Genomic DNA, 26448 nt, shown 5'->3' with positions numbered 1-26448 from the left:
GTAACTTTAACGAGCAGAAAATATAATTTGTTTGAAGAAACCGAATTAAAAAGAGTGGTGTTTTTTAATTATCAAGTTTCAACATCCAGGAAAGGAAAGGAAGGGTCTTGGTGACATGTATTTGAATGCCATTGTTGTTTGAACGAAAACGGCAACATGTAGTTTGCTTAGATTTATACGCAGGTGTGGAGAAACAGTATATATGTATGATTACAGATTTATAACAACAACAACAACAACAACAAATCCGTGAACACTGACATGATCACTACTACAAGAATCCTGTGATATACTTTCAAAATAAATATCTGTGCAACAGTGTGCGTACTGATAGTAAGACTATATCTTTTGGTAAACCTGTGTTTTTAGCTGTCCCGAACTTAAAGTCTTACTCAGTAAATATGTTTTTAGGAATATACTATCACCACTGTCGCACTAATTTGCTAATACGCTTTTCACAGTGGAATAAACTCAAACAATGTCCTGTAAATGCAACAACTACAAAAATAACTCAGCGTCATGAAAATATTAAAAGTAGGGATAAGTCAAACGAATATATAGTATCCGTGGGCAATAGAGGGTTTTTCCGTCGGAATTCTGTGTGTTCCGCTGCAGGAAGTCTGTTTACGTCATCGCATCTCATTATCATACGCGCACAGTCAGCCATATTTGTTATTTGTGCACAGGGGAAAATCTGGTTACCAATTTACAGTTGGCGTTTCTACGGACTGTAAGCCAATGTTGTACATATAACACATAGGAACATGGAGGATATACGGATAATATGTGTTCTAGTGACATTATTGCCGCTAATTTGCGGTTTTTCAGGTGAGTATCGTGGTTCGTTCCTGAACATGTGTGTGATTCTTCTACAGTGGCTGTCTGACACATTCTCTGAATGAGTAATGAGATAGTGACAATTAATACAACAAATTTGACCGAAGGCCGTTCTCATAACAGTAATTTTGTCATATATGTCAGGATTGTGACAACGTGGATGAATATACATTAATGGATACGCTCAAAAGCAGTGTCTTTTCAATGGAATAAAGCAATGTCCGCATCGTTCGTTGTGAAATGTCAAAAGGAGAGGATGGCGCGACGATGCGCAGTTTTTGCTTGACTACAGTGTTAGCTCCCGGTGGAACGTGCTGTGTTCTTTTTTAGCATGACAAAGAGACGTTCTTTGTGTATGACAAAATTAAGATTTTACGGGAAGGTCGTTTGAATATGCTTATGATTCGATGTACACTTATCCGGCAAATCTCCCTTGGTACTTCGGTTCATAAGCTCAGTGTGTCAGTGGTTCGAGAAACACGAGATAGGATGGGCAGATTGGGAAAACTCCAAATTCGTTGTGAGCACGACATATTTACCCCCAATACCCATTAGCAAAATGATTAGGGTTTGGAAACATGTAGAAATTGGTTTGATTTCCTATCTTTCTGAAAACACATTTGTGATAAATGTTTTGCATGTTTACATGATTTGAAGTATGGTGATGTAGAAACTTTGAATAGGGACACTGGAAATTCAGCGTTAGAAATGGGCACTTGTCCTGTAGTCCTTGCCAAACTGCCCAATAGTTAAGGTATCATAAAGACAAGTAGAAATTTTGCCATTTTTAAGGATTTTACTATGTTATCATTATAAGGACTAGTGGACTAAAAATGTTAGTTTCTACCACTGGAAACTGCAGCAGATATTATCCATAAGCCTTTGTCTATGTTGTGAAATACTACGTTTTTAAATTTTTTTTCATGAAACTATTCTAAAAGTTACATCTGGCTTCATCTTAATCCCCATGTGAATAATTACACAAAATATTTGTGGATGCTCTAATGGTAGTTCATTGTTTATTTACTGGTTGACTGGTCACATTGTGTTCGGATTCAGGATAAAGATTACTAATTACTAGCTAATCTAGAGCTGTCGGAATTGAATGAACAATTGTTCAAGTTCGTTTAGGAGGTTAGGTGATAATTGAGCTTGGAGAACAATAAGGCTACTATTCAAAGCAAAGCATACCCACTACTTGTTAATACATAAAAAAATACTGGACCGTGATAACAAAAAATGGTTCTATTCTCATGATTTGAACATGTTCTTTCTGATTTACTGACCATGATGAGTATTGCTGACTGGATTCGTATACCACGCTATCTTGCCAAAAATAGGCCACATACATTAAAATACTCCTATGTATGAAACAACTAATCTACATTCTTTTGAGAATGTAAAAGATATGATGTGTAAATATTCCTGGTACAAGAGGCAAATTATAGGCATGTAAGTCCAACGGTCCTTTGCCATAACCCTAATGTTTAGATTCAAATATTTAGGGGGTCCCTAGATTCAAATACCATAGAAAACCTCAAACCCAGGATCCCTCTTAAATTTGAACACTGAGAAGTGCTGTGAGAATGCATTGATTCAAGATACATTGATGTCCTCCCTAGTCCCTCGAAGCAGATTTGGCAATGTCGCATTTCCCATTGTTTCTACCCCGTCTGATGAATCATCGTTTGAGCATTCTCACAAATCTGATCAATTTCATACTTGAGTATGATTAAATACAGATTACAGTGATCAGCAACGTTTGTTATTTTTGTTTTTAAGAAATCTTCAGAGACTTAGGTATTGGTAAATTTGACAGTGAATGGATCACGCACCATGCCGTCAGCATGCTCAGTTTCAAGTGAAAATACTTTACAAAGGATTCAGATCCAAAGCCGTTCCTCTTGCAAAGCATGTCCCCTTATCATACTTAGCTCGTACCGACAGCAGTATGGTATGCAGTATACTATACACAGAAATGTTACACCAGTGAGTGAGTGAATATTGGTCAACACCTCATCAGCAATCTTGCACCTTTATAAAGTTAGACCAGAGGAATTATATTTTTATTGTTTGTGTTGTTTAATACAACAAAAATATGAACTGAAAAGAATATTGAACACTGAAAGAAGTAATTGTGAATATTGTGAACCTATTTTCCAGTACATGTATTTGAAGTCCACGTTGTCATGGAAATGTTGGAAATGACGAAGGGTCCTTGAAGTTTTCTGACAGTGTTTAATTCTTGGCACTGGGCTACCCCTAGACTAACATTTAGTCTATGAATACATTTCTGTGTATTATAGAATTTTTTTTTTTTTTTTTCAAAAGAACGTTTCCTCTTCTGCTGTTTTCAAATGTGGAATCAAGGAAACAAAACTTGGTTTTGAAGAGGGAAATGGTTATGTTTTTACTACAGAATTTTGGTAATTTTGTCGCTGAATTTGTCTGGGATTGGCTTTTGGCCATTGACTTTCATTCTTACCAGTAATACGAACATGGCTATTGATTTGGCATGAAAACTTGCTGATTCCCCTTATGCATCTGTCCCATCACTTCACCATGTTCAAAAGGCTCCAGTACATATTGACCAGTATCACAAACAGTGATTAAGGCACAGAACAATTGTGACAGGTCAATACGAGACCTCCTTACAGTTTACTAATTGTTCTTATCCATCTCTGTAAAACTGGCTTCAAGCCATGACAGGGACTTGTCTCAAAATGGAAATGTTATATTTTGTTTATCAGTAGTGTCGACAGAAGAAGCCTGTTGCACAAGCCCTCCCAGTTCAGTGATTGGCAGAACTCTGAGATAAGGGGGCAAGATATTTAGGCCACACACTGTCAGAAATCTGATAGTTGGTTAGGGAAGCATCACTGATGGCGGCTTGATAATCGCTTGTGTTCCGTGAACCTTTATCTGAAAAGACTTCGAGTTTTACATGTTTTATGCAAGAAAATCCAAAATAATACCATCAACAAAATGCTTGAGTTTATCAGGCTGCTTATTCTCACATTATACTTGACTTCTCAAAAGTTTATTTATGATATATTCAAACATTGTATGCACGATATGATGATTTTGAATCTAAAAATATTATGCAAAATTGTGTTTTGACGATGTCAATAAATAAATATTTTGTTTGAAATAATTGTTGTTCCCCTCAACATTAGAGTACTTTTAATCATGCTAATGTCCATGGCAGACAGTGAACTTAATTATTAATGCTGTTTCGCTTGATTATAAATTTATCAAAGGACGAGAGCTGGGATGCAACAGTGAACATGCAGAGTCATATTATCATTCATATAAAGACATTGATGCCATGGTTACAATCGAGATGATACATGTGCATCATGATACACATATCAGGATTGATCACTTACTTTTCAAGTAGTCTTAAAAGTAGTTTTTCTGCTTGAAAACCTCCAAAATATTAGTAACCATGTATTATCAAACAATATTATTTTGGTACTGGCTTTTGGGAAAAAAATACCAAGGGAGAAATATTAGGGAGTCATTTTTATTATCAAATATCCTGAACAAGGTTAATGTTGTTTGAAGATGGGACAAGATAGGTGTTCAGAGTTGGCTCACGGTTAACATTACGGAAATTATTGGTCTGCTTATCATGAATGCAGTCTGGCTGGTAGATACAAGATAATTATTTCATTGTGCTTATTTGTCCAAGCATGTATTATTGTATAGCAGATTTCTGAATCCTCAAGATTATTGGTTTTTGGAATGTAACGTTCTGGTTAAGTTACGATTTTCTGATGAGTAAACAAAGATGGATCTGAGTACCTAACATGTCTAATGTCATTAATGATCAATTTTATTTTTACTCTACAAATTGTGTGAGACATTTTGCCAATAGTTATTGCAGGATTCAAAATAGAAAGTAGACAGTCAATTTTCTGACATTTGATTCAATGTGATGATCAGTCTTGATTTGTTCCCAACACTAAACCCTGTTTATTTACTTCCAGAACCAAATGCGTTCGACCCTGTGATAAAGTCTCCTGAAGTAAATGCCAGAGGTTTTGCATTATTCCGAGGTCAGATCCAGGAAGATGAGACAACAGTTGATCTCCGACCTGGACTGTCGGCATATGATGAGGACAGCATCGGTGGAGCAAGTAAGTAGAAGATATGACAGGGAAAGATGGGCCTCACCTGGCACTGTTCTTTAGTGGTCATTCTGTCTGTGGCAATGATCCTCAGCCATGATAGCCATGTTTGATAATATTAACAAGGACAGACATGGCCACTTGTCTGTTAGTCTGAGCCTAGGAAACATCTGAAGGAACTTCTTTTTTCCCGCTAAAATCTATTATTTTACATCAACCACCAATCCAAAATGAGATACAGACTTATTAAAATTGTGCTGAAAGCACTCAGCAGGAGCATAATCACATACAACTGTTTTCTTGTACAAACCCGTTGATAAAATATTTTCATCTGCTCTCAGTTTTGTCGATTTCAAACCATTAAGGTATTCTGTGACTGAGTAAACAATCATTTTTAGATTTATACTGGTGGTCAAATTTTGAAAAATAAATTGGTCCTAATTGGGGAATTTTTGTAAGATTCCTGTATTCTTACATCCAGAAGTATTCTAACATTGCATCATAGTGGTGATCTGCATTGCATAGAGATTCTTGGCATGCAATTTGAAACCAGATCTGAGATGTGCATGACTGTTTAAGAAATTGTATGAATATGTGTGAACAAGGTTTAGTGACCGGAATCGTGAAAAAAAGTTTGAAACAATTATTGGATAGATACAGAAATTTCTTTTTTTGTTACAGGGCTCATCTGCAAATATAAAATACTCAAGAGCAAGAAGCGAGGAAAGATCCCTTTTGTTATTGAGCTGAAGAACAAAACAACTGGTGCAGCCGAGATCCGAGTGAGGGAGAAGGAGAGGCTTGACTTTGAGAAGCGCTCACACTACAAGTTTGAAATAATTGCCAAGGACTGTGGCAACCCTCCCCGCCTGTCTGATGTGTAAGTTTTCATATAACCACTGGATAGTGTTCTTTCTTTCCTGTGACATTTTTATGGGATCAGGAAACTGTTCATGGCCATCTGCACTAAGGGTGAAACGATTTTTCTGTATTGATACAAGACGATGCTCTTGCTGAAATGAATTACTTACTTCTGACCCCCAGGGTTTTTGTCAGTCACATATCGAAAAATGAGTTGTAATTTCGATATCAAGTTCACTACGAAACAATAGCTGCTATCAACATGTCTTCAGCTAACTTTACCTTTTGAACCTTCTCTTAAATATTTATTGTCAAGAAGTTTCCATGCAATTTGAGGTAAATATGCGTACCATTGTGTTATACATATCATATCGTGACATTGCTGTATTGTTTCACCCCTAATCTGTACCAGTTTGGATTATTACTAAATCTTATGCAGTGTTTGAAATTTAGCATGAAAATCAAGGTGTCCTTGTAATAACCCCAATGTTAAACGTTAGGGGGTCCCAAGATAGAAGTATTCTAGCGCAACCCCTGTAATTTTGGACATGGGTACATTGTCTATGGTGAAAACTAACATTGGTTAAAAACCCATTGAAGTGTTCCTGCATCTAGTGTGTGTAGGTTAATGTTACGGAAACTAAAATGTCCTTCTTTCCAATCCCTCATTATCTGAAATATGTCTGACTTTGTAATTTTTACACTAAGTTATGTATCTGTGGGTCGATCATTCTACATTTTGTGAGTGTCACTCCCAGTCCCCACAATTGTGACATTGTGATATATGATCCATCCCCATGTTGTGTTGAATTTACCATATGTACGACCAGACGAGGACATCATGTTTTGCAAATAGTCGTAACATGCCATTTCAGCATGACAGGAGTTGCATGCTGCTTATACATGCTAAATAAATATGCAACATGGCTACTATCAACATGTCAAGTTGATGCATTTTGTGCGTCCCATGGGATGCATGTTTTCTTCTATCAGCATCTATTTTGTGTTTTGATGTAAGAAGGATGCAAGATTCTGTGCCTTGTAATACCAGTTTTGCATGTGTCATGTCATCAGATAAATTCACATGATACGTGACTGAATCAGGGATGACGAGGTGCAGGAAATGATGCATGTTCATCTATTTCTGGACTTGAGTTATCATGAATTGGGAATTTGCCAAGGATTTGAGTAATTTGAGTATGTTTAGGACAGGATCTTCAGATGGTTTTGTGGAGATGTACTATAATATCTTGTGATTGTCAGTGAAGGATTATTAATCCACTTGTACATGATATCATCTTTATTTAAGAAATGAATGATTTGGATTGTTTATTTCTTATATGAGTTATCAACATTATATACGACATCTTTAAGGATGATGATAAAATGTACAAGCTTTAAAATAATTAACTCGTATTTGAATAATGATGACTCCCGCAATAGATTCTCAAGAAATGTGATGATAGAACAATGTTTTATTGTCAAATAAACCAAACATCTTCATTGTTCTTTACAATTTATCGCATAGCAAAATTATATATGATAATCATAAGGCCATAATAATAATAAAATTGTAGATTTTCATTGGTGCTTTCCTTAATATATAACACCCAACATCACATAATGTTATTGTTCCCAAATTCCATCACACAAAGAAAATTGCTGTGTTCCCTTTCTTGACAATACACATACCAAACATTCTAGCTTTGTGTGAATGACATCAGTTGATGGTGCCACGTGAAGATTTGGGTAACTTAGAATTGGTTTTCAGTTAAAAAAGACTTATGGATCAGGTGGCCAGGCTCGCTGACTTGGTTGATGCATGTCATTTTATCCCAATGTGTAGATCAATGCTCATGATGTCAATCATAGGATTGTCTGGTCTTGAGTGGTCTCGACTTGATTATTTACTGTATAAGAAAATACAGACCACTGTCTACAACTCGACTGTTGATGAGTGTGGTATTAAACAACAAAGAACAAAAGTCAGTTGATGGTTAAGGTACACACATGTTTTGATAAAAGTATACTTTTTTTGTATATAAACAATTATATGCACCCGCCTGATATTTTATTTTTTGGATGAAAATGAATCTATTGTGGCCTAATTAACTCAACTTAAGTCTTGATTGATTTAACTAAGTGAAGTTCAGATTATTCTATTTCGTCATCATTTTTTGTTGTTTCATTTAATGAATTTGTGGAGGAAACTTTGGGTATAACATGAAGGAAACCATGTCCAGGTGTCGATGTAAGGAACTTGATGTAACTTGCACCAGGTGCATGGTGACATGAAACCTTGTTGCAACAGACAAAACCAGGTTGTACCCTGGTTCCAGCAATTTCAATACAGAAACATGCACTTGATAACGAAGGACTCACAGTTTGATGACATCAAGCCCCACAAAGCATGACAAATTACATACATTATTGATGTAGTATGATAAATAAATCTTGGAGGTTTTAAATTTGTTCAAAGATCGATGTTGTGTTCACAAGTAAGGGTTCTACATAAATTTGAAAGATTTGGACGTGCACTTTGTGCATGTGGTCACAAATGTTAGATTGCATTGTACAATGATAGGTTGCACTGGTGCATGTTTTATGTAACTAAATCGAGCCCTGATGTCTGACATTTCAAGGCCTGTTACTCTTGCAATGTTTCCCGGTTGAGTTGTTTGTTTTGCAGGGTATTGTATAATATCGTTTAAGCTCTTTTCTATTTCAATATCTGGTTGTTTCAATGAAGGATAATGACAATGATGTAAATGTACAAATTTTCTGTTTTAATTGTTCAGGATCGATGATTTGATCCCTAACTGCTTTTTCAAACTCATGTAATACCTAATCCGATTCCGCAAGTATTCATCCACCTGTCCATGATCATAATGCTATGCTAACTGAAAACATTGATTTGTTTGAGCGGACAGAATGACAGCTTTAAACACATGTTCACTGAGAAATTGATCCTTACTCTTCATTGCTATACAATGGGACCAGGACTGTTTATATGCTAGTAATGGTGTATCACTAATCTTACTTGTAACAGCTTGTGATACACATTCTGTGACAGAAGTTATGTCTGTACATACTAAAATCATTGACTTTTTACAGCACCGGCAACTTTTATTGTTCAGGATGTCAGTCAGCAGTGTTTTAAATTAAATTGTGCCCTTACTATTTGAATCTGGGGACCCTTAACTTTCAGGCTTAATTTCAAACAGTTGAAACAAGGGAATATCCGTGTTAGAATAGGTCTTCAGCAACCGATCCTTGTCGTAATAGGTGACCATGCTTGTTGTAACAGGCGACTAGGGGATTGGGTGGTCAACGTGGTCAGGCTTGGTGACTTGGTTGATGCATGTCATCGTATCCCAATTGCGTGTATTGATGCTCATGATGGCAATTGCTGGATTGCTGGTCAAGACTCAAAAATTTCCAGGCGGCCGTCATGTAGCTGAAATATTGCTGAGTGTGGCATTAAACAACAAACAAACAAATCAAACACTTAAGGCAGTATTGTTGACCACTATTCTAATTGTTGTGTTTTTTCTTTGCAGGGCTGTTGTTCTGATCAAAGTTAAAGATGTTGATGAGTTTGCCCCAACCTTCGAAAACTCCTCCTACTTCGCCACTGTGCAAGAAGGCAAGATGTACACCAGCATCGTGTCCTTGCGAGCATCTGATGGAGACAGATCTGCTGATTACCAGGGAATCTGTGACTATGAAATCCTTACGCCAGAGGTTCCATTTGAAATCGATCATAAGGGAAATCTTAAAAACACAGAGCCTTTGGATTTTAATATTCACCGAAATTACATTCTTAAGGTTGTAGCCAGCGATTGTGGCAAGAAAAGATCGAAACCTGTGTTCGTGAACATTGTGGTGGAGGAGTTATGCCGTAGTGGTTGGCAAGATGTGCGGGACCATATCCCATATGTCGCAGGAAGTGGCAGGCAAAAAATTGCCGATCATGCTCGTCTTCAACTTTGTGAAGAGGGATGCACACCTGAAAAAATAGCTGTAAGGATGACCCTAGCGACAAAACATATCGGCAAGGGCTGTGATCGTGATACATACTCTATTACATCCCAGAGAAAGCTCTGTGGTAAGTATTATCATGGTAGATGGAAATATGTTTGATCAATGGCCTGTGAGAGATATGGAGGCTTGTGTTTTGTGTTCTCCTTGGATCAAACAGGACACTCTGGAGAGAATTGGATTATATGTTGTTATAAGTATGTTGAAGTGGTGGAGTATGATTCATTGTTGTGTGAGACCCTTGTTTCTGAGAACAGTGCTATGTTCATTAGAACCGGTGAATCTAACATGTTGGAGGTCAAAAGGTCACTGTGCAATGCATATCCCAAACTTGTTACTTAAACTGAGCAGTAATTTTATTCTAAATGTTATTTCTTTTGCAGACAATTTACTTCATTCATAATTTGTAGTTTTGATTATTCAACTTCTACTAGTCAATGTGTTATGTCAATTGTCAATACAGAGAGGTATTGCAATATCACTAACATGGCTAAGGTCTTGTTTGTTTCAAATAATTGGTTTACAAGACCGACTGACCAAAGAAATTGAAATTAGAAAAAAAACCCTAAAACCTTTAAGCGTTGTTTTGGGGCCAACCGTTTTACAAGAAATGGTGTATAATATGTTTACAAATCTTAATTAAAAAAAAAACCAAAAACCAAAATAATCAGTGTTTTTTCAGGTATTGTTTTGCTATACTCTCCTGATGGCATGACTTAGAAGTTTGTTTTTCGTTCATTGGTAGCAGTAGCAATCTGGAATTTGAAGTTATTTAAATATTTTTTTCCCCAACACATTGAATTTTTTGAAAACCAACAATATATAATAGAAGGTGTAAACAACTATTTAGTTAGTGAAGGAGGATGGACTGTACAGTTTTTTTGTATGGACATAAAGATGATCATATCACATGAATGCAGGCTTTTTGCCCTGACTTACAAAAGTTGTGGTCCAGGGAACCACGATAATTAATTTTGAGGGTCCTAGCTGGCAGTATGAGGGTCTTGCAAAGTAAAGAAATAGTGTTGTGTACTGTATGTATTGATAATTACTTTGTGAATCAATGATTAAGTGGACATTTGTTAAGATTAATAGATGAAATGACCTTCCATTACTACCCTTGATGTGCTGTAGGGACAGGGGATATTATTTTGCATCTCCGGGATACAGTTTATTCTTTTTCTGCATCCAATCTCAACATTTGTGCGTACTGGATGCACGTGTGTGGTGCGTAAAACCCTGATGATCACCTGTTCCAGGTGGGGTAGCTGGACATAGTGTTGAACTTGTTGGATTTACTTTGAGCAGACACTGTCTCAGTTCCCTTAATGTGTTGTTTCTCGTGGAACACACATTATATTTGATGAAAATCTGTCTGATAACATGCAGAATATTTGTTGACTTTTTCAAAGATTTCTTTGTATTTAGCTGTGCATTTTTGAAGAAGTCAGGATTCCAGATGGTTTTCTTTTATGTGTATGCATTATTAACTGTGGAACTGAACTTTTTTCTCTTGTGATATGATGGATGCAGATATTAACTTTGTGTTCATCATTATCACATTATGCACTACACAGATATGTGCATCCAGTATGCACAAGTGCATGTGCATCCAGTATGCACAAGTGCATGGATTGGATGCAGAAAAAGATACTGAACATTGCATATGAATATTTTTAAATTTGATAATTAATTTATCTTTTGTGTGAAAAGTCTCAGTATCCTATCCTATCCTACACGAGTAACACTAAGTAAAGTTTTCATGATCTTTTAATACCATTTACTTACACCGAGTCAATTCTGAAAATTCGTCCTTGTGGCTCTCATCAAGAGCTATAGTGCTAATGTTGAATAATGGGGTCATCACGACCCACAGTGGAACACGGTTAAGACACTGGTACACATAGGCATTTTAGCCATCTGAAGTTCATTTTTAGCATGTTTAGAAGGACATTCTTTAGTTTTTGTGGAATTATAATATCTATTAAACATTTTCTTTATTCTAAATTCTAAAACATGCTAATAGAATAGGGTTGATCCCGGTAAATGAAATGAACAAAAAAGTTGCCATGACTTAATTTTAATGGTGATATACAACAGTGTATCATGGAATAACTTCTAAAATGATCCCCACTGGACATGGTAGGGTTAGAACTAACCTCAAAAGCTTTACAAGCCCAGGAAGATAAAATATCATTTGTGATGTTAAAACAATAGGAAAATTTGTAATAGCCCTTGGCTTGCAGACTAGCGTTGAGTTCTAACCATGTGACCTACGAAATGAAAAAGCTATTGAGCAGTTTGTTTCTGGCTAAACACAGTCCTGTTCATTTGTCCGAAAAGTAATTGACGAGATTCTGATTACAAGACTGACAATGCGACACTAATGAAAGGTGTTGAGTCAAATGTGTTTTTAGTGGTGTTTGCCACTGTCCTCTGTTCATGAACACAAGTATTCTAATATTTTGCATTAAGTGTAAAAACCTTTAATTTCTTATTTTCTAAAATGATTAAACCTGTGAATACTTTCAAATTTCTTGACTATCTATGCTGAAAGTTCAGAGGTAATAGATATAGGTAACTGTTCTTTTCTGAGTATTTTGGTTAAAAACAAGTTGCCCTGTTTTTTCAGTTAAGAATAGTAATATAAAGGTCTGTAGAAAAAAAGATATCATCCTCGACCTGAACGTTGTGAAATATCTACCATGATAGACCTGGTAACAGTTGACATGATTACCTTACTTGATTGATGACAGAGAAATGTACGTAGATGACACATGATGGGATATAGGAGGAAAAAACTGTGCAAATCAAGGGGGGGGTCCTTGGGTCTTTTGAAGACCGCCCCCGTGGCCAAGTGGTAGAGCGTCTGCCCGGAGAGGGGAAGGTTGGGGGTTCGATCCCCGGCTGCATCATACCAAAAGACGTTAAAAGATGGTACTTGGAAGCAAGTTAAACCCCATTTCACCTCCACTCACCTGGGGTCCTTGAGATCTTTTTGAATGCAGTCTTAATATGCAAAGTTAAAATGCCTCTGTAATTATGAAAAATTAGAACTTAATAAGTTTGATCAAAATATTTCTTTTCCTTGAATATTCCTGCCAAGTGTGTTTATTTTGGAATCCTTGATAAATCCATGAGATTGTTGTTAGCCTAGATCAGCGTTTAGTCATTACATATGATTATGTCATGGTATATGGCAGCAATGATTATTATTATCTGTACTGGTACATGTAATACCACTCAAATAACCTCAAATACTACTTGGCACTATTGTCATCATCATGATTATCATGATGAAGTGCTGTTTGAACCATGTGCATCTAAGTTTTGCTTTCTTTAGCATTAAACCATCCTCTATTGTCCAGTGTGTATCCCTGAGCCGTGATAAATACCCTTGCTTTGTTAGGAACCTGGTTTAAAAAGAGAAAACAAGAAATTCTCCAGCTGTAGCAAAATAAATATTAACTCACCAATTGCCTGTCATAAGTTAAAATATATTTGTGCCTTTTCTACGTTATACTTGGACAAAGAGGCCTTACACAACATAGTCATTCTACATACAGGTTATGCATAAAATTATTCAGTATCTTGTGTCGTAAATTCCAATGAATGCAAAGATGTTACATTTTAGATGTGGAATTAAAATGTAGTTCTGCACATGTTCAATTCAGTTTTGCCCATAATGGTCTGGATAAGACTTGATCTTCAACAACCCTTGCTTGTCTACCAACAGTATTGGGTGGTCAGACTCACTGACTTGGTTGATGCAGGTCATCAAATCCCAGATGTGTAGATCAATACTCAAGATATCAATCACTGGATTGTATGATCCAGTCTCGATTATTGTCCCAACATGAATTAAATTTCTAAATTAATTTCTACACCTGCTTGCATTGTATTGTAACTCCCCACTGGAGATGCTGGATGCTGATGATGCTGACTGTGTTGTGTCTGCTGCAGGTGCTAGTGGAGAAAGTGTGGACCTACTGCCCTCTCCGTCCCTGGCTGCATGGACTCGCAACCTGCCCACCGACGATGGACATGAAAGTGACCAGCTCTTCTCTTTCGATGGCCATAGCAATGCCGTAGAAGTGCCGGATGTACATTTCAACCATACAATCCATGAACATTTCACCATTTCCACGTGGATGAAGCATGAGCCCTTGGAGACTTACTCCTCCCAGCACCGAGCCCCCAAGGAACATGTGCTCTGCATGTCTGATGGTGAACGTGAGTAGAATTAAATCACAGTTACTTGAAAGAGCTCACAGATTTCAGGACAAGACATGAAGCCACCAGTAATAGGAGACAATGGAAATCTAGAAGGACTTGTTATTTATCATCACAAACTTGTTATGTTAGACAAACCACTAGAATGGAACTGTGGACAAGTTCATGTAGCCCTGATATTCTGAGACAAAATTTTGCGTCTAATAGCCAGAATTTGTACGTTTACTTTTGCTTCTGTTTAAGTAGATATTACACCAAAGAAGTCTTTAGCTAAGTTTACTGGACAGAAATTGTTTTTACTGGACCAGTACATACAATGACCCTCTAGATATTGTATCACTGTCAGTTTAAAGTTGAGTTATTGCTTCATAATAATCATAGATTTAGTTTTGTAAAACATGCACCAGTGCAACCTATGTTTTAAAAAGCAATCTAATATTTATGGCCACGTACACAAAGTGCAAGTCAAATATTCCAAATTTATGTCGAACCATTACTTGTTAACACAACATTGATCTTTGAATAGGTTCAATACCTCCAAGCTTTATTTACCATACTACATCAATATTGTATGTGTTGTGTGTAATTTGTCATGCTTTTGCTGGGCTTGATGGCTTGGTAATGTGTATAGTGTATTTGGAAGAGAGAATTCTTTGAATGGTGACAGAAGTCCGAAGTCCGAATGTCATCCTACTATTGTTTGCTTGTGACAGATATGAGCCGCCACCACTACTCCCTGTTTGTCCATGGAGAGAAGTTTGTGTTCCTGATGCGCCGTGAAGCCACATCACCAGAGGAGATGGAGATCTTCAAGCCCGCTGAGTGGCGGTGGCACATCCCCCAGGTCAATGATGGAGAATGGCACCACTATGCCATCAGTGTAGACTTCCCAGAGGTGAGTACTGGACACGAACAATCCAAACTCACTGCATTATTTTGAATGGAGTCTTTAGCATTTGGCATGTAGTAAATGGAAGTTCTTAGAGAAATAGGGTCTATGGGATAGCATAGTGGTTAAAGCATTGGCTTGTCACACTGAAGACCCGGGTTCGATTCCCCACATGGGTACAATGTGTGAAGACCATTTCTGGTGTCCCCAATATTGTCATATTGCTGGAATATTGCAAAAAGCTGTGTAAAACCATAATCCCTCACTCACTCTCAGAAATAGGCTATGTGAATTTCAGTTCCCTCTTGAAGGTTTTCCTGTGCTTTGGTTTTCTGTTGTGATTTCGAATTATGTTATAATATCTCTACCATTTTTTCTTCAGGTTCGACTCTACATTGATGGGAAACTGCTGATCCCCGACAAGATGAGTCTGGAGATTGTTGATGACTGGCCACTTCACTCCTCCCACAAAGTCCACTACACCAAGCTCACCATCGGGGCCTGTTGGCAGGGTAAGCTCTTGCCCTATCTCACACAACTGGCTCACATCAAGGGTCCTGGGGTCATTGAGGTTTACTTCCATAGTATTCAAATCTAGGGACATTATTACAAGGAAACATTGACTTTCTTGCTCGATTTCAAATTTGGCACACACACATGGCGTTTGGTTTAGAAGGTGATCAGTTTCCATTGAAATGGGGCGTTGGGGTAGCCTAGTGGTTAAAGCGTTCACTCGTCACAACGGACCCATGAAGACCCGGGGTAAATAGGTCTCCAGCAACCCATGCTTGCTGTAAAAGTTGACTGTGCTTGACATAAGAGGCGACTAAGGGGATCGGGTGATCAGGGTTGCTGACCTGGTTGATGAATGTCATTGTATCCCAACTGCGTGGATCGATGCTCATGATGTCAATCACTGGGTTGTGGTCCAGATTCGATTATTTACAGACCGCTGTCATATAGCTGGAATATTGCTGTGTGCGGCGTTAAACAACAAACAAACAAACAAGACTTGTTACAACGAAGCCCCAGGTTCGATTCCCCACACTGGTACAATGTGTGAAACCCCCTTTCTGGTGTCCCCCTTGGATATTGCTGGAATATTGCTAAAAGCAGCATAAAAACAAACTCACTTGCGCATTCACTCACTCACTCACCAATGTTACTGTTGGTGTGTTACTATTGGATTGTTTCTGATGGATTGTTACTCTTGGAATGTTACTATTGAAATGTTTGCTGCTTATTGTCAAGACATTTAGATCTTTGGCTATCTTAAGAGTGTCTTTTATTCATTGGGAAGGTGATTTTCTGTGAAATATAGGCATCTGATTGTGTGCCTTCAGGGGACCAACTTAATAAAAACTGATCTTTCCTTTACTTCCTGCCTTGTTCAGGTGTTTTATCTAGTTTCTGATTATCGTTTGGCAGGAGGAGAGAACCGATATGAGCATCACTTCCGGGGCTACCTGGCTGGTCTGTCTTTCCTGAAGGACAAGACAGAGAGCGATCGGGTTATCAAGTGCCTCAACAACTGCAAGGAGAACCTTGACTTTCATGCCCTCAATGACATGCAGAGTGGAACGGTAAATAGAGATTGTGTGTTTTGACGAATGCGTCTACTGCTTTCTTTTGACAGAAAACACAAGGCTGTCTGAGGTTCAGCTGAAGAAGTTGTTCCATCCAGGTGTGAGGCAGATTCCATCACACAGCTCCCAAGTGACCACGGAAGTGAAGACGTAAAGCATCTTCACATTCCTGCTTGTCACAAGACTGACAAGTTGTGTCCAATAATCTGTGTGGTCACTTGGGCTCTGTGTGAAGGAGTCTGCCTCACAACTGGTTGGACCAACTTCTGCAGCTGGACCTCACACAGCTTTGTTTATCTTTCAAAAGAAACCAGTAAATACATTAAGGAGTAATACAGAATAAGTATACAAATGAAAGAAAATATTTTTATTTTGCTAAGTTTGTAACTTGTGTCTTGTATAAATGAAGGAAATTGTCACCTGTATCTTGGTGACATGTTCTGCTAGTCTCCATGTTGACTGCATATGTTTCTCAGCATTTCATTGCTGACCTTAATTTGTCATTGCAGAGTGTCAGTTTCAACAGTGAGATGACTGAGTTCAGCATCAGCGGCCGTGACGTCACGGAGGTGGAGAAACTGATGCGGGAGGTGACCTATGTGAACGCCAGGACGTACCCAACTCCCGGGCGCAGGAACCTCAAAGTCGAAACCACTGTTGTGTAAGTACTGGAATACTCCCCCATCAATACACGTAGCTTCACCGATATGATCCACATGTACCATGGTCTGGGTAAGTCTGAAGTAGCAGAGACATTAAACAAGTGTAGGAATGCATGTCATGGGAAAAGACATGTTTGTTGCATCAACATTTTTTAATTCATTAAGATATTTGTATGTGCTTCAAGAAACATGTTGGATCATGTCAATCTGCAAGTTTAGACACTTGTTCGAAGCCCGAGTCTAGTAAAATTCTGTTTGGTCTTGAAAGCTCAGAAGGGGCGGTTGGGTAGCCTTGTGGTTAAAGCATTCGCTTGTCACGCCGAAGACACAGGTTCAATTCCCAACATGGGTACAGTGTGTGAAGCCCATTTCTGGTGTCCCCCCACCTTGATATTGCTGGAATAAAAACAGCGTAAAACCATACTCACTCACTCACTGAAAGCTTAGAAATATTAGCCCATATAATACACAAATATTGACTGAAAATGATGCTTGGAGCTGAGTTCTGGTTCGTATCCTCAACATGTAGGACAAGAAATGACTAGAATTGCTTAGAGGACACAGTGATGTAGGCCAAAAGCAACATCACTAATTTGGACTGTGGTGTTTCACTCAACTTTAAAGTACAAGTCCCTTATCTTGGCATGTCTCGAATCTATCAGACTATTTTCACAGAATAAGCTCATAAGACGGATATGTTTGCAATGTGACATGAATCATTCAATGTGAGCCAATGGTTCTTGTGTACAGTTGTGACGGAGCTCCCAAGCAGCTGCCAACCATTGAGAGCTACGTGATGGTGCAGGAGCCTCCCAAGCCTATCATCACCATCGGCGGCGACACCAACCTCACCCGACTCATCTACCAGTTCGAACGGGGTCTCCGCATCTTCCAGGACGTCCACATCTACGCCACACAGCAGGAGGACGACGTTGATGTGGAACCTCTGGAAGACGATGAGGACAAGGCTTCCAAACTTGCCTACAAACTGTCCAAGTCCATGGTGCACCGTAAGTAGTCACCTCAACTGAACAATCTACATGACAAAGAATAAGCTGCATCTCTTAGAAAGCTTAATATGATGATCTTCAAGAAATGAATTTAGCAAACAGTTCTATCCATTAGATTAGAAAGATAATGACTTTTGTGAAGTTCTGAAAAGCTGAAGGGGCACTGTTGTCTCAGTTGTTAAGATGATGAAATTCACAATTTTGAATCCCAGAGTTGTCAGCTTCAGAAATTGGCACAACTTCTGTAGTCCTTGCCAAACTGCCCAATAGTCAAGGTATCATAAGGATTAGTAGAAATTTATCATTTTAAGTGTTTTGCTATATATAGCTGACTAAACATTTTAGTTTCTACCACTTGTTATGCTGATAATATTTCCAGGTTTGTCAGCGCCATACCCTCTTGTGTGTTTAATTAAACTGGCAAACGCCACAGACCTGTATTTCTTCTGGATTTCCTCCCCGATCAAGTTGACAGCTGTGATATAACTAATACTGTCTGAGCTACAGATAGGCAGTGTATATGCGTAAAATACCCCTCCCCTTCCTCCAAATATTCAAAACACAATTACTTTCAATTAACTTGCGTGCAGAAACTCAGGCATTAAATGAAGAACTCAAATGCATAAAAACAGCTCACGTAAATACCCAATGAAGCTTTTTCAGCATGCGTACATTAACAAGCTAATTTACTTTCCGAGTCAAGCCTATACATTTAGAAAAGTTATATACATCTAAAACATTATTTCATTTTCTTAAAATCTTAAAATGTTCACTAATTTTTTTGAAAACCCAATAGCATGATGAATAGTGAAAAAATATTGGTTACCCAATGAAAAATGTAATAACCCAATTAAGATTGGAATTTGAGACTAAAAACTCAATTGCACAAAAGTTACCTGGAGCTCTGACTGTTCAAAGCAGCATTAAACAAAACTCACTCACTGATCTGACTTGTGTCTGTACACATTTCCAGAATCCACTGAATCCAAAACCGACCTGAAGGATGGTATTCTGATTGACTCGTGCACCATCCAGGCCGACCCTCCACTCAACCTGTTCTATGAGCACCTGTCTCTGCCCACCCACATGATGGAGAACCTGGGACTGGAGTGGAGCGAAACCAACGACGGAGTTACTGTCACAAGTATGTCCTACGCCTCATCCAGGTGGGGCAGTTGTCACTCAGTAATTGAGGGGGACTTGAATGGGATTGGTTGTGATCAAGTTGGGAGCTGAAAACACCTGGGATCAGGACCCACTATCCTCAAAGTGATCTTAGAGCTACGATGATCGTAAACCTATGTTTAAGTATGGAAGTTACGATCATCTTAGTGCTAAGGTTGCTTTGTGGAATCGTACCCTGTTCCACAAAGCCATCTTGGTACTTACAGTAGCCCCACACCTTAACATAGACTTACCCACTCATCTTTGCACTATGATTATGTAAGGCCCTGTTTGATTTTGTTGTACATGGGTTTACACCTTCAGGAAACTGGCTTGTCTTCTCCAACTTTTGTTAATTATTGCAGCAAATAATGCTGATGGTTTTATGTCTTTGTCATGTGATGATAATGTAGTCAGTGTTTGAAATTAACATCTTGTTAATAATCTACAATTTTGGAGTCTCTAGCGATCTCAGGCTCAGCTTACAGGTAGAGAAAATACTTATACTTATCTGTCTGTAAATTAAGAATCACAAGTAGACAAGCTTCTTACTTAAAGTGCCATATCTTCAAAGACTAGGTGTGTATTGGGAATATTTATGTTGTTTCTTTTGCAGATGCTGACAAGATGGAGCGCTACATTGGCGTGATCCGCAACATCCACTATTACCACAACCAGCCGGACATCCTTAACAGTCGTACATTGACTCTATCCTGCTCCTCACAGAACCAGAGATTTGTCTCCAACAAGTTCACCGTCAAGGTAATTCCAACTCAAGATTTGTAGTTGTAACTCTGTGTTCCTGTTCAGTGGCTGCCATGAGGCTATTGCCAGTCAAGTCACAGTCTGTGAGTTTATCCTCTTGTATGAAGCCCTTGTCAAGAGAACGCCTCACTGGTCTGGTGAATAGAGCATTAGCCTCGAGGGCGGGAGGTAGGTGTTCATACCAAAAGACGTTGAAAAATGGTACTTGTTGTTAAATACTTAATGTGCTTGGCATGAAGGGGATAAACAAGGACTGGTCTGCATGGAGTGGGTATAATGTGTCAGAGTGGCCCATGAATCCATGTTAATCTGCGGCTTGGCATCTCAGTGGGCTGCAATATAAAAAATGGCATTAGTCTGGACTAGTACAAACACACACATGTTGTTATATAAGTGCAGTCATCATAAACGCGACATTACGACCAATTGCATCTTACGATGTCTGGGGAATTTCTTTCTGTTGACTCCAGTGAGATAAGCTGACACAAGTCCAAATGCTTTGGCTTAACATTTACTGACAATGGATGCAAGTTAGGGCTAGTAGACAAGTCCTTGGGTAGACTGATGTAATCTTAGGTGTAAGTTGTAATGGCTGCGGTTTTCTCAGTCCAACTATCATTATCTAGTCAGATTTATTTGTCTGATTCTTCATAGTATTGGCAGCATAAGAAATTGGCACTAGTCCTGTAGTTCTCGTCACTCTGCCCAATGGTTAAGGTATCAGAAGGACAAGTAGAAATTTGCCCTATATGAGGCTTTGGCTACTTGTTATCATTATAAGGACTAGTGGACTAAAAATGTTAGTTTCCACCCGATTGGGATACTTAATGTTTCAATGGGGTTAATGCAGTGGGGTAAATATTTACAAACAGAAGACACTTCAGAATTTAAGAATGAAGCCTGATAATTTATTGTTCAAAATTTACCATTTCTGTATATATGATTGAGGTCCCTTATAAATGTTGGTGCACAAGAACGCTGAAGCAAATAATGTTTTGTTGTACAGAAATAACAGTAAGAAAGTGAAAGTGTTTATAGATTTATTCATTCTTAGGATCATAGCTTTAGTTGAGGAAAACGATCAGATTACATTAGCCGTATAGTAATATTATTGCTCAATAGGTAATAGACCACACATTGTTCAAAACAACTCTCAAGGAAAACCGTTCATGTTCTCAGTCAACACCACAATTTGTGAATCCCATTTTTGGTGTCCCCCTGCGTTGATATTTCTGAAATATTGCTACAAACGGCATAAGACCACACTGACAGTCAGCGGTTTCCTTTGTAACTCTTATGGACTGGAGAAAAATGGACTCATGTTTTTTTCTAGACCACCTTCAACCTCAAGTCTGCAGCAAATGTCCTTTATTATCCCCAAATTCTCAGTGTTAATATAGGAAAAACTAAAGTGATGGCTTCGTCTTAGTGACTTATGTCACACTGATAACACCACCAATAAAGAGGAAGTGGTTGAATTTTACATGATTGCATTGACTACAAAATTAAGATACCTGAGAAAATCAGGAGTTTAAAGAAATAATACAGTGTGCATGCCAAGAGCATTTACCAATCGTCTTGTATCCTTGATAAATCCCTTGTACTAGTTTTGGCTTCAGTTCACCTAGATTCATTAGCTGGTTGTCTTACTCCAAACAGGTGCCCTTATTGTTAAATGTCACTCAGTGTTGAGTGGAGACTCAGTAGCTAGCCCTCTGAAAGCCAGGACTGTGTGCTACATAATGGCATGTGTCAGGGCTTGAGCTTGTGTCAATCAGCCACCTAATCACCTGCCTATTGTTGGAGGGCTCCTTGACCTAATTGCCTGGAGTGGCAGAGCTCAGAAGCTGATCATTTAAACCCCTGGTCACCCCCTTCATGCACTAACAAGGATCGTCACAGCCAGGGAATACTGAAATATAGATTCTCACAGCAAAATTGTCTTGTCGCCATAATCCCTGCTAGTAAACATGAACTCTTTGGCTATTTTCATTATTTTGGTAAGGTTTTTTATGAATTATGTCTTGATTCATTAACTCATTTCACTGCCAATATTTTCTTTGCTAGTCTGCTTCAGTTATAGGTACAAAAGCATTTTGAGATACCTTGAGTTTGCCAATAAATCATAGTCCCTTTCGGTCAGACTGACTGACTTCGTTGATGCATGGCATGGTATCCCAATTGCATGGATGATACCTAGTCAATCACTGGATTGTCTGGTCCAGACTTGATTATGAACAGACCGCCATCATATAGCTGAAATATTGATGAATGCTGTGTTAAAAAACAAAGAAACGAACAACTTCTTTATTGTAGTGAACAATGTTTCAGAGTTATTTTTCATCGTCAGGTGAATGGGTATTATCAGATTCACCGGATGAAGGGGCAAGAAGTAGCCCTGAAATGTTCAATCAAGTTGTTACCCATAAAAGTGTAATGACTTCATGCTCTTCCAAATTCTAAATGTCTATCAAAGAGTTGTATTCTGTTATGTAATTTGCTGTGGTTGCTGATGGCAGTGTTAACAAAATACACACTTGATGTAAAGAAACAAACACTTCCCACGTAGAGACTAGTCTGCTGTTGATTGTGTAGATGAGGCTACATTGTGTTGAATGTTTCAGCTGGTTGCTGTCCATGAGGTGCCCCAAGTCAAAGCTCACGCTAATGCCCAGCAGGCTGCAGCCTCCGCCCCAGTCAGGAACGCTCTAGAGAACGTCAAATCGGCCAGTGCTCAGCAGTTCGTAGCTACCTCATCCAGTAAGTAGAAAAGCGTTTCGCACATAATTACTTAAATTAATTTTCTTCATTTTGCATAATCTTTGAAGTTGATTGCATTTAAGTCTTAAAAATATTCCCTGTGAAGATCTAGGTTAGAATTGGTCTTCAGCACCCCATTTTTGTCGTAAGAGACAACTGACAGGATTGGGTGGTCAAGCTCGCAGTCAACTGTCAATGTGTGGTCCGTTAAACAACAAACATAGTTTGAAAACTGAAAAAGTTAGTTTTGATCAATTTGTATTCGAGTGGAATTGGTAATAACCACTTGGAATACCATGTCTGCCCGGTTTATTATGAATATTTCCATGCATCTTGCAGACTTCGGCATGGCAGCCATCATTGTTGTCTGCGTGGGTTTCCTCCTGTTCATGATCATCCTGGGAGTGATCCGCATCCGGGCAGCGCACCGACGTACCCAGGTCGTGCAGGTCGATGAGAAATGTGAGATGGAATGGGACAACTCGGCACTCAACATCACAGTCAACCCCATGGAACAAGAGGTGAGCTGCACTGAGGTTCAACTGGTATAGGGGAGATAACTCTAACCTATTTATTTGTACCTTTCCTCTGTCTGGTATACACATTTGTTAATATCCCCAAAGCACATCTTATACATTATCTTGTCGTCTTCTGGTTTACAGGACATGGCTGGAAGTAAGGCTATTTGTTACCTCCTTCATCTCAATTTAATGAACTGAGATGAAAATTTTCCAAGAATCTCCATTGATTTTGTTACATTCTTGGTCAGTGTTGGGATATATGCCATTACAATATACACATAACTCATGTGGTTCTCTCTCCCCCCCGCGGCTAACTTTCAGTGTTTTTTTCAAAAAAACATTCTCATCCCTGCATAAAGAGGCAGTTGGGTGGCCTTGTGTTAAATGTGTTCTCTCGTCATGCCAAAGGTCAAGGTTTGATTCCTCACAATGTGTGAAGCCTATTTCTTATCACTGTCTCTGAAATTGAGGCAAAATGGTGAAAACTATGTCATCTCCTGATGGCTCTTGTTTGCATTTGTCTTGAAGGCAGTCAGTTCTAGATGTTGTTTTCCATTTTCAGGTTTTTGATTATGAAGATAATGGAATGCAGTCATTGAGAGACGAATCTGACAGTGACGACGATGGCAGCAGTTTCCACGATGATGGAGAAAGTTCTGACGAAGAGCCACCGAAGGTACCAACAAATGGACAAGACTTGGAATGGGACCATTCAAATCTTGGATTTTGAGAGACCATTCTATTATTATATTGAAAAAAAAAATCTCTTTGAACTAAAAGGCTTTAATTGTGAAATTTAGTCAAAGATATGCGCTCGACTGGGCTTGGTCCAACAACTCACAAAGTCGATACATTTGAAAAAGTCAAAGCGTGCTGCCCAAAGGGCCTGGACTGAAATGAAAGTGGTATTATTACTGCTTCCGATCGACTGTGCTGACTGATGAATGTGAATACTATCTAGTATAATGGTCTCATCACTATGTATCCAACGAACCGCCGTCATGTTCCGATTGCAGCTTATCCTGTAGATATCCCCTGTGTTGCTTCTTCATAGTGTGTCTGCCTGCTTAAATTCAAGTGTTTGTTCGCACCTGTGTCCCTTCTGCAATTGGTTGTTCTCGTTGGTCCATATTATGACATTATTATTATTATGAGTCTTATTATTAATTATTGTACACTGTGTGATAATTATCTTACGAAAGAGGACAGTTGTTTCTAAAGCATTATACCAGACTTGAAGATTTTAGGTGTACATTTTGTTGACATTCCGGTTTGGTATAGTGTGTCTTTAGAAATTTTGAATTTTTAAATTTTGAATTTTAGACTGTAGTGTCTTATATCCTTTTTATACATGTGAAAGGAAGTTTTTTGTGGAATATCAAATGACACATTATTCTTTTCTTCTACGGTGCAAAGTTTTGTGAAAAATATTGTCACTCCACTCTGTGAGAATTTACTTTGTTACATAGTTGTTGTATAGAGGGATATCAAGAACTGTCTTAAGATAAGTTTTAGATTGTTGTGAATACACTGTGAAGATATTTGTACGATTTACTATTTAGATGCTCGGAAAAGGGTGATTTGGTTGTGAATACCCTATAAAGGAATCATTAGCTTGTTAAGAAATGTAAACCGCACCCTTTTCAGTGTATCGTCACGTATATGGTTTTGCTAGATTTTCATGAAGCAGCGAGACGTACCTTGATTTTATCATCATTAGTTATCATTGATGGTTAGTTGTCATGTATTAGTTGTTGGTCTATAATCATAACTTTGATTAATTTATTGTAGATTTCAAGGAATTCAGTGTAGCCTGAAATTATTTCAATACAATAATCTGCCATGTAGCATCTATACTTTGAAATATTTGGTGGTAGTATTTGAAGTCATTGATGCAATTAGACTGTTACTAATAAACTAATCCTCATCCGATAAAATGTTTGTGCCAAAAAGTTAAAACGTGTTTGGAAATGGCATCATCAGCTCCATGCAAACTTACATTAGACAGGGTACTAGTTGGACTGTAGGATTAGTTGGTGCTCTAGATCATCATGTTAATTAAGTTACCAAAATTCAAATGAAATCATCCTAAAGTGCTCTCTGCTTCATGCCGGGCCAAGGCTAAAGTTGTCTCACCTCCCAAGTCCTGAAATTGTGTGTCAACACCTGGTGCTTTATTTGATTTTGCTTACATCCTTTGCTCATCAAATTTATATATTTCTACCACTTTTTGTCTTGTGAAATTTGTATCTTAATTTCTTTTACAACATAATGGTGTTCACTTATTTTCAACTGCCAAGTCTAGAGGGGCATCCAGGATTTTGGTTGTTTGGTTGTCTCTAGAAACGGGTTTTCACTCCACGAAGTAGATCCCCTTTCTTACTAGCTCTTCTCCCAACAGTAAATTAATGATCAAATTATGAAAAATCAAAATGTTGACCCCTGACCATTCTTGGATGCTCCCCTGGTTCTGCCCAAAGTCTCAAACGAAAATGGAGAAACATAAAGATTGCCATGTTGGGATTGCTATACTTTTAATGCTGCTGTTGAAAGTAATTTTTGGCCTGTGGTTAAAAAGTGTATATAGTAAAAGCTGAAAGCACAGGATACATTTGCAAGCTTGTTTTTGTTGGTAATGTATGTTAAGTATTCAGTCAGTGACGAAGGAAACTGCCCAAGTTTACAGGTAATCTAGATTAGTTTAAGTCTGAGACATGTCCTAATTGCCTTTATTTGAGATGTGACAGCATGCTACTTGATTTGAAACTGTTCCCGACATGGCACCATCTTGTAGTGACTTAGTCTCAGGGCTTTCAGCTGGTCTCTGAAAGTTCCTGTCACTCAAACGACTACTTTCTCCTTGGCCCAGATTAACTAACAGATATGTGGTTGTGCAGGAGGATCGTCATGTCAACTGTGTTTTGCATTTGTATATATTGTCTTCCTGTCAATAAAGCCAACCACACATAACCTGAGTCTGGTTTTC

General features: G+C 38.3%; 1 protein-coding gene across 2 annotated transcripts in view; it reads left to right on the top strand.

The window, feature by feature from the left end:
• Nucleotides 1–641: 641 nt before the first annotated feature.
• LOC139470694 (calsyntenin-1-like) overlaps nt 642–26448 on the top strand; it is a 28933-nt gene continuing 3126 nt past the window's right edge. The window contains exons 1-15 of one of the 2 annotated variants that reach the window (XM_071252933.1): nt 642–828; nt 4830–4979; nt 5652–5850; nt 9392–9939; nt 13836–14105; nt 14819–15000; nt 15377–15506; nt 16423–16577; nt 17090–17241; nt 17993–18252; nt 19226–19396; nt 20033–20178; nt 22806–22941; nt 23281–23462; nt 24025–24138. In XM_071252933.1, the coding sequence (XP_071109034.1) occupies nt 765–828; nt 4830–4979; nt 5652–5850; nt 9392–9939; nt 13836–14105; nt 14819–15000; nt 15377–15506; nt 16423–16577; nt 17090–17241; nt 17993–18252; nt 19226–19396; nt 20033–20178; nt 22806–22941; nt 23281–23462; nt 24025–24138 (2859 nt within the window). In that variant the 5' untranslated portion in view covers nt 642–764. Of the gene's footprint in view, nt 829–4829; nt 4980–5651; nt 5851–9391; nt 9940–13835; nt 14106–14818; nt 15001–15376; nt 15507–16422; nt 16578–17089; nt 17242–17992; nt 18253–19225; nt 19397–20032; nt 20179–22805; nt 22942–23280; nt 23463–24024; nt 26438–26448 lie in introns of those variants that run through there. The other variant, XM_071252932.1, reaches the window with a different exon arrangement.

Source organism: Haliotis cracherodii, unplaced genomic scaffold, assembly GCF_022045235.1.
Source record: "Haliotis cracherodii isolate W230 unplaced genomic scaffold, xgHalCrac1.p SCAF_21, whole genome shotgun sequence".
Taxonomy (NCBI): Eukaryota; Metazoa; Mollusca; class Gastropoda; order Lepetellida; family Haliotidae; genus Haliotis; species Haliotis cracherodii.
This window is presented reverse-complemented; position numbering and strand designations above follow the sequence as displayed.